This window comes from Manis javanica, chromosome 4 (genome assembly GCF_040802235.1).
Source record: "Manis javanica isolate MJ-LG chromosome 4, MJ_LKY, whole genome shotgun sequence".
Classification (NCBI taxonomy): Eukaryota; Metazoa; Chordata; class Mammalia; order Pholidota; family Manidae; genus Manis; species Manis javanica.
Window position 1 is genome coordinate 72097444 of NC_133159.1, and position 19490 is coordinate 72116933.

The 19490-nt window shown below is 34.4% G+C and overlaps 1 protein-coding gene across 1 annotated transcript in view; it reads right to left on the reverse strand.

Annotated features, from left to right (window-relative positions):
• Nucleotides 1-353: 353 nt before the first annotated feature.
• Nucleotides 354-19490, reverse strand: part of ZNHIT6 (zinc finger HIT-type containing 6) — a 56571-nt gene continuing 37434 nt past the window's right edge. Inside the window, exons 8-10 of the mRNA XM_017661173.3 lie at nt 18982-19059; nt 3794-3918; nt 354-543 (exon numbers count right to left, since the gene is read on the reverse strand). Of these exons, the coding sequence (XP_017516662.3) occupies nt 506-543; nt 3794-3918; nt 18982-19059 (241 nt within the window). The 3' untranslated portion in view covers nt 354-505. The remainder of the gene's footprint in view (nt 544-3793; nt 3919-18981; nt 19060-19490) is intronic.

The window sequence follows — 19490 nt, forward strand, 5'->3', positions numbered from 1 at the left end:
TCATACTGGGTGCTAACCAAGTATAAAGCATGCATTCAGTAGTTTCGAGGATAAGTTACATATAAATCCCAAAGACAAGAACAGACAATTGATGGATTGGTCCTGTGGCTACGTGGCGCTCTCCATGGTCTTTGCTGAGTGAGGTTTCACCAAAGAGAATGCCAACTTTGTGGCTAACACCGTTGATCCTTGGGTTTGGTCTTGTATTAAAATAATAAATGAGAAGTTTTCAGCCTATTAAGCATATTAAAAGCCAGGACCTAATTAAAATAAGCACTATGCCTATCAGATGCAAAAAAAAGCATTGTTAATAGGAAGGAGAGCCTTAGAAGGCTATTCAAGACCCCAGAAAACACATTAAAAAAAAAATTTTTTTAATGAATTATTTTCTAGAGAAACAAAGAATACTAACCACCCATTGAAAATACACCAAAATATCAAACTAGTCAATGCACTGTCCTCTGCAATTGTCTGAGTTTTCATCTTCTTCCTCCAGAAGAAGTAGTCAATTTTCATTGCCAGTGTTGTTAGATTCACTTTTCACTGAAAAAAAATAAGCAAACATTTTTAACATAGTCAAGTGTTTGTACTGTTTCTGTTCGGCCTGGTCTGTTTTTCCCTCTTCTCTCCTCCCTCCTGATGCATACCAACAGCACTGCTCATGGGGACAGACCAACCATGTCACGTCTCAGGCAGCTAACTTATACCATTCTGGCCACAATAAATAGAGAAATAATGTCTGAGAGTGGCAATTATATTTTGTGAGGTAACATCCTTCCTGATTCTGTGGAAGACTTGGGAATGGTCACTTCACAATGTGGTAATGATCCTATACTTGTACTACTGAATATATCACTACTATCACACAGACTGGCCACGTGTGGTTGGAATAAATTTTTCCATGATTTTTTTAAAATTTAAAATTGAAGGTCAGTATATGTTGAGTGCATGTGGGCTGACAGAAGACTAGCTAATCGCCATCTCCTTCCTTTCACAGGAAAGAAGACTCACAGTGGAAATGGAGCTCTTTTAAAAGAGCTGTCTCGAACAGAACAAACAAGACTGATTCACTCACTGTGCGCCCCTGAGGATAGAGACTAGACCTTTCCTCCCTGTATCTACTCCCCCAGTGTAGCATGTTTGCTGAACCAATATAAATGCAAGTCACTCTATCTTTTTTCTCTTAATCTGCAAAATGGGAACCAGAGTAACTGCTCTATTTATTTCACTGTACAGTGAAAACACTGTGAAAAGTAAGGTTAAAATAAAGATTATTTTGCTTGAGGCTTATAGCAGTTTCTTCCCATTATGTAAATAAGGTAAATAAAGCTCAGAGAGAACAGTGAATGTTGAAGCGTCCACAGCTAAAACGAGCTGCTGCTAGAACAATAAACCTGGATCTTGCCTTGTATTCCAACAGCCAAGTTCCTGGTATTTGCTCATGGAACCTAAGATTTGAGATTATACCACAGCAACTCAACTGGTGTTTACTGAGTTCTTTTTATGAGTGAGGCATTGAAACTGGTTCAATCCCAGATATGGTTCCAGTCCTTATGGGGTTTTATAAACTCCTGACAGAGTCCCCCAAGGGCCTCCACGATTCAGATGCCGGTCTTTCCTCCTCTGGCTCTCTGTGCACTTCACGCAGAGTCCGTCACAGCACCACTTCACCGTAAAGCTTACACGTGTTCTTGCACCTAAGAGCCATTCTTTCCCTTCTCTCCCTTCCTCTCACACACACTGACAATGAAAGGAAGGAAAAGAGGGATATGGAGAAGTGAGGGGAGGAAGAAGGAGGAGAATGGATGAAAGGATTTATTGGACCAACAAGAGATGGATGTATGAGTAGCTGCTATGCCAGGTATTTTCCCTAATTCAAATTATCAATTTGAGGTTGGATTCCTTCTCAAAAGGTAGAAGAAGTATTTTCTAATTTTGAGTTATCTTAGAACAATGGAGAAACTTATTTGCTATTTTTAAATTAATGGATCTTTGTAGTATTTGGCACTGCAGTTTGGGGAAAACTCTTCCTTTTCCTTTCTTACTGAAGTTGCCCAGTTTTCATTTTTTAACAGAGCTCCATTCTGTTTTCCTTATACTGAAATGCTGTATGTTTTTATCAAGCCACTTAAATCTACTTGCTAACTATGGCAAACAAAGACCTGTGAAGGTAATAATACCATTCTGAGCACTTCCCACTGGACTGAAACAAGATGGGTGTTCAGCACCCCACATCTCCAATCTAGTGGGCTACCTTAATGGCTTACATTTTCAGTCAACCTTTTACATTCCTTAAAAAGCAAAAAGCAAACAAATAAACTTGCCTATTGCCCATCAATACAGGCAGACTGTTGAAAAAATAAACTGGCAAACTATAATCGTCACAAACATTCTAACAAACATCATGTGTGAAAACTACTGAATCCCAGCCCAGAAACACATTTTCCCCAAACTGGAAGAGAGACACCTTGTGCTTTGAACTCAAGACCAGAATCCAACTTTTTGCTTCCAGAGAGAGAAAGAATTTCAAGGCTTTCCAAAGAAAATGCTCTGTTCTTCTATAATCATCCTCCTGCATTAAGGGACCACCCTGCACAGTACCCAAAGCTGTGAGAGACGGTACAAAGGCAAAACACCTAGCCATGCTTACACAAAGAAAGGCATGCAAAGGAGGACCTGGCATTATTTCTAAAGTGTGTGTACTTATGACATGACATAAATGATAGAGTCTTTAAATCCTGTCAGATCTTTAGTTCCTTGCTACAGCAGCTCTAAATAATCCTCTATATTGAAAGCATAAATTACTTTTGCTTCCTGTAAGTCAAACATCATAAACACACACCAAAAATTAGCAAGTTTTACTTAATAAGATTCCAAGTACACTACAAAAATCCCTTTTCTTTTTGCTTCGTTACAGGAAGTCTTACTTCAATATGCATTCCTAAATAAGGTGAAAGAGGATCTGTGTGTGCTGTGTTTATTTACAGAGACAATGTTTGCCCTGGCTAGTAACCCACATTACTAAACAACTTTCCCTGAAACCAACATTTAGAGAGTGATGTGAATTATATTAAGGAAAAAGTAAGGTTTTTACACAGCTTTAAATACAGTGAAACTGGTCATTTAAAACAAATTTCTAATTTAATTTGAGAAAATAAAATTGGATACTCTCAAACTGTGATACATCAAGAATTCTGATACCCATAAATGATTATTAGAAACTTCATGTTTGTTAATTATAAATCTAGTTTCATATTGTGGCACTGACAAAATTTTAGCCACTTTGAAAAAATTGCCTATTAACTTTTGCCAAGAAAAAAAGCTCTTATATATAGGTTGAAATATATACTGCTGAAAATGTCTGTAATCCCTCATCTTAGAAATTGCTAAAGAAGTTTTCATTAGGGACCAAATTTATCTGATCATGGACAGACTTTTACTTAAAGACGACTGGCTTTTTAAAAAAATGGTAACCCACAGAACTCCAATCATGCAAAAAATGTCCTTTTATAGCCAGATATTCAAACCAATTAATTCATTTTAAAATTTATATTATAAGCTTAAATGTCTTACATGATAAAAATATTACTGGTTCTTCATAGTATTAACTATAGCTATAGAGTAAATTAAGTCAAGTATATAAATACAGTGAGAAAACACATACAAAAAGAAATAAAGACATTCATATATTTGCTTGAGTTATCCTGGAACAATGGAGAAATTTACTTGCTGCTTCTAAATTAATGGACCTTTGTAGTTATTCTAAGCATCTTAGGAACAAATATACACTTACCTTGGTGAAGGACTTTCATGTCATTACTGGATTCTTTTAAAACCACATGTAATGTTGGGTACTCAATGATCACTTTGTCCCTCAAATTGTCAAGAAGACTTTTGTAAGGATCTAGTTCATAATATCTTAAAAAAGCAAAACAACAATAAATGCAAAAACCCCTTAATATTCAAAATTACTGAAAGTAAAATGTATCAGACAATCCCTTAAATTAAAAAAATTTTAAATAGTGATGATTCAGTAGTTATTTCCTTGTAATATAGTAAAGTTTAATACCTTTAAGAAAACCAGGTAAAAAGTTATTATTATAGAGGTTCCAAAACTAAATCAAAAGCATATAAAATAATTTGATATTAGAAAAGCATTAAAACAAGTCACTCATTTTCATATCAAGTAAGGAATAACTTGCTCTACAACAGACTAACTTTTATGTAATATTTATGTTTAATGTGTCGTGAATTTTTCTTTGAGAAAACAATGACTAGCTAAGAATTCAAGTTCCTCAAGTATTTTTAGTTTAAGCCTTAAAAAAAAAAAACAGACAACTCTCCCATCATAAATAATTTCTAGTGATATATGGTAGTAAAATAACTGGCTACTAAATACTTCTGTAAAAAGTTCATTCTAATTATAAATAATTTCCAGAAATTTATATTGCCATACAATTAAATTTGGCATTCTTTATTTTGAGTTTTTAAAAAACCAGGTTTGGGTTTCTGAATGAGGCTGAAGCACAAAATTGAAGAAATATGGAGTTTTTTCAGTCATGGTTTCATGATACAGCTGCCAAATGTGTCACAGATAATTAGATGCTAATATTCCTTAAAGTATGAAATTCTCAGGTCATTACTTAAAAAGAATGAGTTGATTCAAGGTGTACTCTGAATATTCTTCCTTGTTAGCTTTCTGATGTAAGAGAGAAAGTGGAATTTCAGCTTGCTCACTAGGAACTGTACATGGGAATGTGTTGGCAAGTGAACATCTTATCATGTCAAAGAAGAAACAGTTGAGAAGATGTCCACCAGTGTAGTGCAGAAGTTCTCCAACATTTTTTCTCCATCTCCACCAATCAGGGATGAAATTCACAGGCAAAACACACAGCCCAAGAGACACCCAGGCTGACAGTTTTAACTCCAGCTTTTTCCCTCCCCATCAAGAAAGCACACTGGAACACAAGTGATCAGAAGAGTAAGGTCACAACTGGGACACATTTGAATCTGCTCTAATTTTGTTTTAAGAATAAATGATTCAAAAACTTTGGTATTTCTTAATTAGTAACAAATTATTTGCACTTTAACTCACACCTAACTGGGACTTTAAGCATACTTATTAAGAACTTTTGGTATAGTGATTTCTTTAAGTTTGTCCTGAGCAACAGTTTTCAAATAAAGGAAAAAACATAAGTGCTTAATAAAATGCAAAGCCATAGCTGCTATAAAAACTGATTTCTTTTTAAGAAGTAGGTAACAAGTGAGAGAACAGTAAAACCAAAACTTTACTTATGTCTGCCTGACATATGCCCAACCCCTGAAGTAAATTCTTCATTTTAGAATCAGAATATTTTTTATGTTGAAAAGCAAAGTACTGAGTTTTCCTAAACCAGCCACCCTAGTGCCTGAAGGCCGGAGAACGAATACATTCTTTTCCCTATGTAATGTAATACAGATGTGCCTACAATATTTTAAAAGTGGTTCCAGCATTCAAAGATTAAATGCTTCACATCTTTTAAACATTACTTACTTCTCTTTGAAATCAACAGCATTTTAAAAAACGTTAGCAGTAACTATACAAGAGAGAAAAAGTAGATTGAATTAAAATATCAAAGTATAAGATGAATTTATAAAGTATAAGATGGATATAACAAAATTTTTCTCAGGAGAGAAACAAGACTTGAATTTTCAAATTTTAAGTTTTCAAGTAGTATCCTACCAACACTTGCTGTAACTTATCTTCTGTGTATTTTAACTGAATCCTAAGACTTCTATTAAGAGAAATTTCCCAAATAAGGGAATATTTCCTACTAATTTCAGGTTTTGGTAAATAATTTTCAGTGTATGCCTAATGCTTCAGGTATATTATTTCTTTTTATAGTATTAAATCTTTGTTAGGTTTCTCTGTTTCCAAAGCTGAAACAATTTTTTAAAAATTTATCAAAAAAGCCACACTGTAACCAAAGCCTTTTATTGCTGATACAGTATAAAACTATGTTCCTAACTGAGGAATATTTAGAGACACTTAAAAATTACCATGTAGTAAGTTATACATTATTTCAATCTTATATCTATGATTACAGTTGTTTGATTAAAAAACGTGGTCCCTATTTTATGTGCTTAAGCAGGCATTATACAAAGCACTTAGGATGCAAAGATGTATAAGAATTTACACTGAATAATTTTAAAAATGTTTTATTCAAATGCAATGAAAACCTGGTGTAGAACCATTTATTTTGTTTAGTGTTTACTCTAAAATATTGCGAACTTCTCATAGGGAATACTGCTATTATTAGTCAGCTTCTAAGGCTTCAGCCTTCCAGACTGTTAAATTAAAGAGGTTTTACTGCCCCAGATGCTCTTCTAACTGAAATTCTGAATTTGATTTTCCTACTACTACTGGTTAATCTTAGCATACCATTTATTATATGCCAGTGATTTAAAAGTAAATCATGAATACTTCATAAAGAAAGGCTACACACATTGGGTAATGTTCTATGGACTTAAGTTTAGTTAAATGAAGCAGTAACTCTCAGTGGTTGCTTGGGTTTGGAGTCTAACACTCTTGAATTAAACTCCTGGCTTCCTCACTTACTGGTCTGTGATTCTGGACAAATTACTTGAATTCTCTAATCCCTCGTTTCTATGCCTGAGAATGGAGATAAATGACAGAATCACTTCATAGAGTTATTCTGTGGGCTAAATGATAAAAGACAAACTGTCAGCTCATTCACTTATCACGTGAACACACTTTTACATCTGTATTTACCTAAAATAACACATTCTTATGGAAACTAGTTCAGTTCAAAGAGGGGCACTTATTATGGAAACACTGCAAAACATATTTGCTTTTAAGCATTTTGTATTTTAAATGTAGCTACAGGCCTTTCAGCATCAACTTCATTTTTCTATATCACATATACTTCCAAGAGGCTAAAAGCATTTGAATGTTTCTATTTCCATTATCTTGAGGCAAGGTGTAGTCTAGTTTGGCAATGTCTAAACCATTTAGGCTTTAACTCCTTTGCGAGCCATTAACTCACTGAATGCTATGGGATTGCTTTATCTTTCTGAAAATTTTCATGAACCCTGGTGTTTCCATTAGTAGAATGGCTCCTGCTACTGTAAGACAAACCACTTAGGTTTAGAAGAATTAAGATACCACCATTTGTCTCTTGGTTTACCCTTAGGGACCCTTCTCAGACATTTCTTCTTGTTATTTCACTTGCTTACCCTCACAGGCTCACTAGCTGACCCTGCTCCAGGTAGCATCACAGGGGTAGTAGTGTAAGGGCAGCATGGCTCAGTAGGCCAAACAGTGGTTACAGTGATTGACATTATATAAATTAAAAGCTGTCTTGATACTCAAGGCTATGTTTTTAATCTAAGCTCTATTACTAACTTTCAAAGAAACCAGCCAAGTTCTTGGACTTCTTTCTCCTCACTTTATTTAGCAAATTAGAATATTTTTAACTCCTCATAACTCAGAAGGCAGAACATTTTTAAAAAGATGTCACAAATCTTTTTATTTCCCACCTGGATGATCACTGACCCCTTAGATCATCTCCCCTTCCACCCCCTAAAACATACAGAAACTAAGTTTTGAATATTCTCCAAATTTAACAGTCCAACAGCAGTACCTAGGCCATGAAATTTATCCCTATAAAATAAGGCCACCACTGGATAAGGTGATACCAAGATCCCTCCAGATCTAAAATCTTACAAGTTTTTGATATTTATCTGCCAAAAGTACCACTTAACTTATATTCTTAATAGATGTATTTGTTTCTCAATCTAGGTTTCTGGATTAAAAGTGCAACAACTGATTCCAAATGTACAAAGTTGAATCTTTGTTTAAAAAATTAACCTTAATATTAATCAGTTTATTGTTATTTGATAGCTAAATGTTTTAAATCACACATCAAATTCCTTTAAAATAATACAAACTTAGAAGTACTAAACTTACTTTGAGTAGAAAAAGAATGAACTGGCTTCCAAAATTCAAAAAGAAAGAAAATAAACTGTAATGAAGACCCAAATAGGAGAAAAAAATATATATAAACTCAAAACTATAACATATAAGACCAAACTAAGTACAAATACCAGTTTTAACTGTTTAAAACAAAGTATTATTTCCCCAAATAATACTCCTGTGTGACAATTTTTGCAACTCATTCTAAGTCACATCAGAAATATCTTGTCAAAATTACACTTTTTCTTACATAATCTCTCAGTTTTCATATAAAAAAACATACCACACAGTAGGTGAATTAGTGGTTTGCTGCACTTTGTATTTTTATGTACCCATGTAAATGAGGACAGCACATGCTTGACATGGAGCACCAGTCATGAGCTGGGTAGTACCGACGGATGCCTCTATTCAGAAAACTCAGTAGTTCAGAAGTGCACTGGGAAATGATCCTAGTCTATCCATGATAGAAGAGTATGGGATGTGGAGAAATAAACTGAGCAGTTATACATTAAAAAAAAAAAAAGCTTTAAAGAGGGCCTTACAGGGCTCCTTCTTGTTCTAGATACCATTTGTTCAGTCTTTCTGATTCTCGCTGGTAAACTCAATTACTTTTAAATTCAGAAGGCTTGCGTTCCAATCAGTATCACTGATCTTTAAAACTGTGACTCCTCAGGGATACTCAGTTTCCTTCATTAGTATACAATGGAAAAATTATCTATTCAACAGTTGGCTTGTAAAGATTAAATGTAATAGGTAAAAATGTTTCTGAAAGTAGAATCTAGCAAACTAAAGTATCAGGAATAAGATTTTATAGTCCAAAGGCAAGTCAGCACCTTTGACAGGGCAACAGCATACTTGTTGGGAGTGATGTTCACGCTCTAGTATGATGAGATGAGTTAGTACAAAAGCATGAACTTTATAGACCAACAGATCTGAGTCCAAATCCTGGCTTTCTAACTGTAAATTAGTTTCTATGGCTAGGTCAATTTCTCAGAACCCAAGATTTCTATCTTAAAATGTGGAGATACGGTATTCATTAGAATTAATGCACATGATAACATTGTAAGCACTCTGAATGGCACTTATTCATCAATTCACTTTTCAAATCTTTATTGTTCACCAGGTACAGGCAGTCTCCTAGGTAACAGAAATTCACAGAAATAAACCTGTGGTTTACTAGGGGTGCCAGTCAAAAAATATCACATTTTGTTGGGACAAGTGTCATGACAGACATCTAGAGCTAAGCAGATACTCTAAACATTCTCTCTTGTTCCTTATCTACTTCCAAATGGTCTTTCAGGCTGCACAGTGCTTTCAATATCTAGACACTTCATTTGTTAGCCCTATCTCCCTTCCTCCTTAACTGGTTCTTAAAATCCCTTCTCCTCCATGGTTTTATCCTAATTAAACATGGAATTTTAATTAGCCTTATTCTTGTCAGCAAAACATGTTTCATCTGGTACTCAGCTGAATGCGAGAGTCTGGTCAGTACAAGACTCTTATATTCTCCATTTGTATTAGGAAGCATTTCCAAAATATGACTAGGTTCCTCAAGAAATTGTTGCTTGAAGTTTAAATGGTTCATGAATTAACTACACTGTAGAATTATATTATTTTACAGCTGGCAAGAACTTACTGTAGCCTTTTTTCCAAGTGAGGGCACTGAAGGAAGTCGCTTGATCAGGGTCACTCAAGGAGATGCAGAGTCGGGACTATAAAGTGGATCTTTTGAGTTCCTTCACTCAACAGTTTGCTTGTCTTCTTATTCCTTGCTCAAAACATACTTACAGAGGGTCTAACATGTACCAGACACTGTTCTAGACCCTGGGACTACAGTGGCGAGCTGTCAGGTATTCACTAGAGATAAAAGGATGAAGCCTTTCTAGGAAGAAGGTACTATACATGTACAAGGTAGACATGGTCAGGAATAACCCAGGTGTATACAGGACTGAATGGAGAGCGAGTATGGGAATGAATATACATAGAACTCAATAGGTTTGTACTTATATAATATTACAGTGAGAGGTCTGGTTGGAGAGGAGGTTGAAGCTCTTTGGCTAAAATATCTGAATCACCTAGAAATTTCAATTAATCATGCTATTATTCTCTCTGAAAAGCATACACAGTTGGTTACTTTCTGTAACTGGTTAATTACATAACATAATAAGAGTGGATAAATGTAGTAGATTAACATCAAGTTGATTTAAAATATATTTGTGTTATTGAAAATTCTCACTTTATTTCACATAATTCCCTTAACTAATAATCAAAACGGCATATATTTGAAATGAGATTATCACTAGGTAAATTGTAGGCTTATAATCTGCTAAGAATTGGACCATTATAACACTTTGTATCTACTCCTCAGTACACTCTCAAATTAAAATTCTTAAATTTGCAGCTCTCACAGCTACTGAAAACTTCAATAGTTGTGCTTGTGTCTGTCCTATAAACACTCAGTTGTACCCACAATCAGAGCTTCACCTTCCTTTGAGCTAAGTTTTCAATTCTTATCATAAAAGTGCTTCAAGCAAAATGCCATACATACATACACACCCATTCCATCACTGGACAAATCATCTCTGAGATGATAAAAATATTTAGTATCTGCTCTACATATTTCCTCTATGTATGTGGACATTCTTTAGGTTGAGTCTAACATTTCTAGTCCTCAAATGATCCATTGCTTCCTTTGTTCTAGAGTCTAGATCCAAAATGTAGCCAGAGGTTAATACTATTTTGAGCACATATTCATACTGATTAGAACTCTCCCTTTGAAAAATAATCAACAATCCCCAAAATATAAAACCTAAGAACCTTTACAGATGGGATTCACACAATCCAAGAACATGAATATGGCCCTTTAAAGCACTGAGAGTGCTATATTGCAAAGAACCTACCAAGGCTTTAGAGGCAGGCAGGCCTACGTTTGGATCTAGGTTCCACCCCTTTAGTAGTTAAAAAGCCACAGGTAGGGCTCTCCATGCAATTATAATACACTAAAATATATAATGTATTTGTAATGTAACATAATTATAATGTATATAAAAGGCTTAACAGAGTATCTAAAAAACAGTAGGAGGCACTCAATAAGAGGTTGCTATTAATACTAATTATGCTCCATAAGGATACCTTTTTGCCTCTAGATTTAACCTTGATTTTAACTCACACTTGCAGCAAATATATTTTTGTGTCTTTGGGAAAATTTATTCAGGATCTTTACCCTTTTTGGCTTATACATGGTCTAAAATAATTTTGGAAGGCAATGATACACTTGTACATTTTTAAACAGACATAAAAAATTTCATTTAAAATCTTTACTCATAAGGTTAACTAGATGTAAAGAACATTATTTATGGTGTAGTGTAAATATTGATGATTTAAAGTGAAAATTTTATATCACTCAAGTAAATTCACTAGAACTTAAATACCATGGCAATTTGATAACAATATTGTCCATTTAAAGTACATATGAACAAGCCCTTCCTTAACAGTTAAAAATCTTGTGTTGTTTCCTTTTTTCCTTAAACTTGTATTTCCATTCCAATTCCCCAACAGACCTTCATCCTAAATACTATATTTTTGCTTGAAAATCTTTTAGTGATTGCCCAATCATACTTCTCTGTAACAAAAATGTGTATGTAAGCTAAAAATTTAATTTTATTACCTATGACCTAAAGGCTTTAAATATTAAAATTTCTTTGGATTGAATAATTTTAAATCTTATTGGCATAAAATTGATGAGAACACACTTAAAAGTAAAATTTTACTGGAAATGAATCTCCTAATGTGACAGGCAAGCACCGACGATGGCATTTCCTACTATATGCAAGATTCTCAGATTAAGTGATCTCTCCTTATCTCTGCAGTAGTCATTAATAAAAGCAAATTCCAAAAGGAAACAAGAGAAGTTTAAGTAAGCCCACCTAGAGAGCACACCGCTGTTATTCACTAGTTCTTCCTTCATCACAGTTTTTTCAAGGGATTTAACAAAAGAGCAAAAATGGTCTCTGGCTATTTATAGAAGCATCAGAAAGAAGTTGATGTTGTTCTTAGAAATTCTGGAATTGCTTTAATGTACTCTGATACAGAACTATGAGGTGAGGCAGGCAAGAGACCAGGCTCTTAAAACTAGCTTGCTGAGAAGTGGTGTCCTGTAGACAGGAAGTCAGAATCTGATCAAGTAACATGAACTGGGGGATCAGCTCTGCAAAGGTCTTTGCTTGCTGGTAGGTGTGTGTTAATGAAAGCCCGAAAGAGATCAGGTGGGCTTCACCTGCGATCTTTATATAGGCAAAATCAATTTCTCAAAAAGGGTATAGGAAAAAGCATCTTACCTCTTAACTTCTTTGTAAATAATTTTTAAATATTTCATGTTACAGATCCAAAGAAAGTACAGTAGCCTTAGTTTTTTGTTTGTAAAACATCTCAGCATGGAAATTAAATCATGCAAGAGCAATAGCTCATACTTTTGCTGGTTGTTTTCCAAAAAAACAACAAAAAAGTGTTCCAAAATTATTGACTACAACCACTACAGTCAGAAACAACTAACAGAATCTGTCTGTGTAAGTACAATAGGGTATTACCCCAAGAAGAGTAAGAGTCTTCTGTGACATTCATTAAATCAAAGTCTAGATAATGCTTTAATTTGGCTTGGGTTTAAAGTCTAAACTCTTGGCTATTTTATAAGTGAATCTTTGGAAGTAGAGTGAAGGTAACTGGTGCGTGCTTCCATAAAAAATTACATCTGGAATGTCCATGCAAAGATGCCTGTGCCTTCCACTGGGCACCTGTTCTGTCTTATATATTAAATACATATTTTCTGTAGCACTTATCATATATCTGTCTTCTCTCTTAGACAGTGAGCTCCTTAAAGGCTAGTCTTTTAGATGTCTATATATCTCTAGGGCTTAACACTGTGCTGGCACATGGAAAGGAGTCAATGAATATTAACTGAATAAATGAAAAATACAGACTTAATCAGTCTTTACCCACTGATACTTTTGGTCAAGTTCATATATCAAAAAGCCTATCTTTTGAGCAGGTGCTACTTTTTCTGAAGGAACTTTAAATTATGCCCGGCAGTTGTTAAAAATCTCAGTCTCTCTTTTTTACGTATTTAGAACTGAAGCCCCCAATTGGTTGAATGATATACACTCACAAATGACCAATAAAATAAGTCCTTTAGAGCAGGGATCAGCAAACTGTGGTCAGCAGGCCAAATACAGCCCACTATCTGACTCTGTAAACTAAATCTTACTGGAACACATCATATCCACCCACTTACATAGCATCTATAGTCGCTTATGTGCTACAACGGCAGAGCTGACAGTTGTGACTGTATGGCCATGAAGCCATAAAGATTTACTCTCTGGTCACTTACAGAAACAGTTGTCCAAACCCTGCTTTAAAGCGTTATCGACACCTAGCATGTAGCAGGCACACATATATTTAAATGAATTAGTGCATAAATTATTAAAAAATCAAGATTGAATTTCAACTACAGAAAAGCCACTGGCTCAGCACAGTAGGAATACAGAGATGAAGATGTCTGTGGCAGTCACTGTCTTCAAAAGGGAGTTTATCACCATATGGGATAAATTCCTTTGGGATAAAATAGGACAGGAGAGGAACTTATGAGAAGTAAAAAACATTTTTTGAGGCTCAAAGGATAAGGAAATTACATGCTGGGGGAAGGTTGGGGAGGGACAGGCACCACTGTAGACACTGAAACAACTCAGAAGAATGGAGAGAGCATGCAGAAGCCTCATTACAGAGGCCAACCATGTAAGTCAGGGTGGCAAGGGACAAGCAAAAGAAACTGTCTAAGGTCTTATGTTTCACTTATTAGAACAGTGCCAGTAACAAGGAATGAGTATCCACATCTGTTGACTGTTTACTAGATGCCAGAAACATTATCAGTTCATTTAATCCATCATTTAAAATGACACACACACACACACACACACACAATCAGGAAGAAATGGATGTGGTGTGATGAGATCTAGACATGTTGAGTTTAAAATTTAATGAGCTATGTAAGTGAAGAGATCTCAAACCAGGATTTGGAGCTTGGGAGAAAGGTTGAAAATATATTTAGCTTTGGGAGTTATTTGTATAGAAGTAACAGTTGATGACATCTTTAAAAAACAAGCCTCTGAAACACCATATTCTTCCAAAACCCGATTTTGTCAAAAGAAATGAAAACTAATGATTAGGTCTCTGCTTCCTTGTGGTTAGTGGTGAGTGGCCTGTTGGGAGTATAGCTAATGATGAACTTAGAGTACTCCCCAGAAGTATAAGAAATCATTTGGCTGAAAAGTTTTATTTTTAAATAAGTAATTCATTAATATAGTCAACTGCCAGCTATGTGGAACTTTTTGTTTCAAACAGATTCCTCCTTTACTAAGGCAATAATCTCTAGGATTAAAACACCAGCAAAAATTCTTATATTCATCAAGTCAATTCAGCAAGATATTGACCTGAATGTTGCAATCCATAACACAAACTTTCTGAGAGTCATCTGCTATGTACCCAGCACGATGCTAAGTAGCTGACATGCATTATCTCAAAGTAATCTTCACCACAGTGCAGTATCATTTCTGTCTTGTTACCCACTTTCAGGTGGGAAAACAAAGTCTTAGTAACTTCCAAGGTCTGTACCAAATTTATAGCACTATTTTGACTTTACTGAAAATCTACTTTGGTATATAGGTTTTTGGATAAAAGCAAAGAGGTTAGTTTGGAACATGACATAATTTGGGTTAGGTTTGAGAAGCAGTGATTTAATAAATTTAGTATATGTAATAGGGAAACTTTTGGTCTACATAGTCTGAGACTTCTTAAAGAAAAATCTACTCCATAGATTATGTATTTTGGAAGGATAATATCACTATTTCTTACTGGAATACGATATAATTTCAATCTAAAGGGATCTAATAATGAAGAATTAGTACATATAAAGGCCATTCTTTTTGAAAATAATGTTCTAAAAAATGATACCACTTCTACTTGTAAGTCAGCATGCCTACACTTCTCCTGGCCTTGACACCATCTGTCCAAAAATACAGATCCATGCCAGGAACTTCAGTCAGCTCTGCTCTGTTTCACCTACTACAATAGAACTAACTGTTCTGTATTTAATCTTGTATAAACCTCAATTTTTATTTAGATACATAAATGTGCTTAATTAATGGTCTTTAAATAAATTTGGAAAGCATCATCCTGCAACAGCTTAAACACATCTCTATCAAAACCATTACCTTATATAAACACCAAAGCGGCAAAATAAACACAAAGAATAGGAAATGTATCTCAGCTCCTTTATGGAAAATGACTCCATTAATAAGAAAAAGTAAAACACAGGCCTAAAATATAACAGATTTGGAAAAATACAATTGAATGGACGGTATAAAAGCTGGAAGAATTCTAAATTCTTCTCAGTCAATAATAAGTAAACAGCAATACACTGGCTGCCTCTTCTAGTACCAGGCATCACCAACATAGGCTTTTCCGCTTTAAAACCACTCATTTATTTTTTGAGAATAAAGGGCTGGTAAGAAATGATGTGGCAAAAGGGCATACATAGTGTGGCCTTGCTAACAGAAGCACAATATATGAATTCTCCACCATGAATGTAAGCTGCACAGGGGCAGAAACAGTTGTCCTTAATGCTTTCACCCTAATGTGTAGAAGGGACCCTGGACCATAGTGGGTATTCACTAAGTGTTTGCTGAATGAATAAATTAATTTACTTAAGAAGCCATATAAGCTTTTATCAGATGATACAAATTCAAACCCCGTGTATTCTGAAAAGAAAACTCCCAAAGGGATCAGCAGCAAATTCCCTAGGGTTGGAGATAGATGTATTTTATGATCACCTAAATCTAAAAATAAAAGTTGTGTATGGCAAAGTTCGAACCTAGTAAACATTTTCTGCCTTCTAAGTACTTTTCAGATAATAATAAAATCCTCCTATTTAGGATGCTTATCTTAAATTAGAAGCTTAACATTTTATAACCTGTAATAATCTTACTTAGATATTCTCTGAATGTTCTTTCCTTTAATGATGTAACTGTAATTAAGTATACGAACAAATATAAATGCCCATCTTACCCTATCTATGTATGTATTTTCTGGAGAACACTGTGGTTTAAAAATCTTTAATTAAAAAATAAAAACCCATTTCTGAATTTATTCCCATAGTACCTAATTTATTTTTTCATGGTTAGAAAATACTTATGAAACTGGAAAGTCTTGTAGAAATCAGAGTAACTGTCTTAAGCCTGATTTAACAATCAGAAATAAAAGCATGTATCTTGTACTAGCTTAGGTCCGCCTTCAGGACAAAAGCTACCTCAGCTGGAATTTCTGATACTTTATTGCCTTAGTTATGCTATCACTACTCCAAGTTAAATAGGGTGGCAATTTCTAAATCCAAAATTCCTGGACCTGGGATATAACCTTCTGCTTCCTCTTCTTCAATGGTGTTTTCATATACCATTGACTTCAAGCAAATAACTTAAATGGAGGAAATTTGGATGACAAGTTTTCTATACTAATAAGGTAAAGTCAAAGTACCTTTTTCCTGTTATTCACTCTGGCTCAGGTTTAGTATCAAAATAGTTAATTCTAGGTATTTCTTAAAGTCAATACCACTCATTGTTTATTTTATTAATCTATCATTCCTTCTCCTTTGGGTATTAAGGTTTATCCAAGGCCCAACTCTGATTCTCTTTGGATTCCTAAAGAAGGAAGGACATAAAGTAAGGGAAAATAAGGGACCTTAGTGAATGAAGCACGGAGAAGTTGAGTACCTACAATTAGGTCATCTGATCTTCATTTCAGTACACTTCTTTTGACTTTTTTTTGGTTCAGGTTTACCTCTTCGTTAAAATTAAATTATAACAATTTGTGTCATCGTCTCTATGTACCCTGATTTCTTTCTAATGCAACTTCATGAAACAATTTTCCCAATTGTTCCCCTCTGGATCATGTCATGCTATAGGCATTTCTGCCACTCCTAGAAAACCCTGGTCTGCTGGGACAAGCTGAGATCTCCATACCCCTTGCCTCTTCATGGATTTACAGTACACATTTCCAGGTTAAAAATGATATCTGGGCCCAAACAGTTCATTCTATATTATAAACTTTAAGATACTCAGTATCCTACATTTACCTCATGTAATTTTGGTTTCCTTACATTTGGAAAGAAGATGAGTCAAGTATGACTGGCTTAGTGAGCTGGCACATTTCTTCACTGGCCATAGCCCAGTTTGCCTTGACTTAAAATGGGAGTATAACAAATCTTCCCTTTCAGGTAAAAGAGAAAATAAAAATAGAATCAACAAAGAAACAAAACAAAAAAAAACCATAACAAACTAAAATTACAAAAGAGGAAAAGTCCAAACCTTTTTTTTAGCAGTTGTAATGAAATGATAGAGGTTGCTTTCACCCTCAGAAGTGTTCTCTTAACAGGCTTATGAGACTAAAGAGAGAGTATACTCATCGAGCACGTACTATAGTATGAATCATGAATAACATTTACATCAACTAATTGGATAAAATATGGTATGTGTTAAGAACTGAATTTGGATGAGATAATAACAGATAGTAAAAGAAGAATTATTTTAGGAATGACCAGAGATATTCCACAGTAACAATGGAAATTGTTTTGTTTAAACATGAATTGTGTGGAATTCACTTTAAGATTTTGTTAAACAAAACTGAAAGAATGTTTTGTTTTATATCAATATTCCTCACTAATTAGATATTTGTTTAATTACCAATTTCAGAAATACAAATTCTGTTAATATGGATGTTGTAACTCTGGATAACTATCTTGGTAAAAACCACAAAATTTTCTCTCATTTTTTTCTTCTTTCATCAAATCTTTTAGTGGGTAGGAGGAGAGCTAAAGCCTGAGTTACAGGTAAATATGCTGAATTAAGAATTCTAGGGAAAGGACTGTGAAAGAAAAATTGGAATTTTTCATCACTGAACCATGATCAATGTATAAAGTTGAGTATTTGAGATTATATTGGCAAAAAAAGTGATCAAGATTTTGTGTTTAGATCCATTCTTACCTATAAAGTCTTATACTTTGATGTGTAGACCTTTTGTAAGAATCCATTTATCTGCAGTAGTAGTAGTAGCAATAATAGTAATAGTAGTAATAATAAAAGTATGCACTTTGTGCTGAATGTATTACTTTAATCTCTTGTGACAATCTTACAGTTATTATTATTATCATTCCCATCTTAGAGATAAGGAAACTAAGGCAAGTGAGGTTATGTAATTTACTCAAGTTAACATAATTGGAAGCAGACAGAGTTGGGATTCAAACCCAGCTCAGCTTTCACAGCTTGGACTCAGCTCAGCTTTCACAGCAAATCAAATCATGGATAAGACTGACCAGATCAAGTTTGAACTGGATCTATTAGTTTTCTTAATTAAGCAATGGAAAACAAGAAAAGCATCATAGGTCTTAAAAGATCAGTGTTTTGCAATTCTGTATGCTGACACATAACTTGCACTTCAGCAGACTTTGCAAGGACTCTCAGACACCACTGACTGTAGTCTACTTCATTATTCCAGGAATGAAGGAACAGAGCCCAGTGATGTTAAGAACTTTCTCAAATCATGATTTGCTAGAACACAGCTCTCTTCACATTTCTTTGCAGTGTTCTTTCCACTGCAATATATGCAATTGTCAGCTGATTACATGAACCCTGGAACTCTATTATAGAGAAAATTTCTGGAAGTAAGTTAAAATGGAATTTAAGAATCTATTAGTTGCACATGATGTTATTTTAAAATATTCTAACTAGGATGATTTTTCAAGTGAATTTACCCTACCTATTACGATAAGTATGACTATTTTAAAATTTTAATTTCCAAGTCATATTGATATAACTTATCAATTCCCATCTTAAGCTAACCAAGCTACTTACTTACATTACTGAATAAGAAAATACCTAAAGAAGTAAGGAGAGAAGCAATTTTACCTTACTACATTTTGCTGCATATGTTCAACCTTCATTAAAATTTGGACCCCAGTCTGACAGTGAATGTAGGCTTTCAACCTGAAATAAAAGTGTCATATTGAAGGAAGCAAAATTGATGTTTACTATATCTCAAGACAGCATCTATGAAAGACTAAGCTTTATGAGCAGCTAATAATACTTAAAATTTATCTATTCAAGCATGGAAAAGGGGTTAAAGACACTTTCTAACCAAGGATCTCAATTTTTAAAAATTACCTTTCGTCCCTCTGTACAACTAAATATCTTAAAATAAAACACATATTGCAGTAAATTAAAACCTTGATACTTTATTTCTTATTAAAATATGTATCCAATTAAGTGACAGGTGTTTTGACTTACTACCAACTATATGACTGAGAGTAACAAATGGATTATCAGTAATAAGAGGGAAAGAAATCCAACTATTACATCTGTGCTAAATGGACTGCTTGACATGTGATATGGATCTGATTCAGTCTGTGCACTACCTT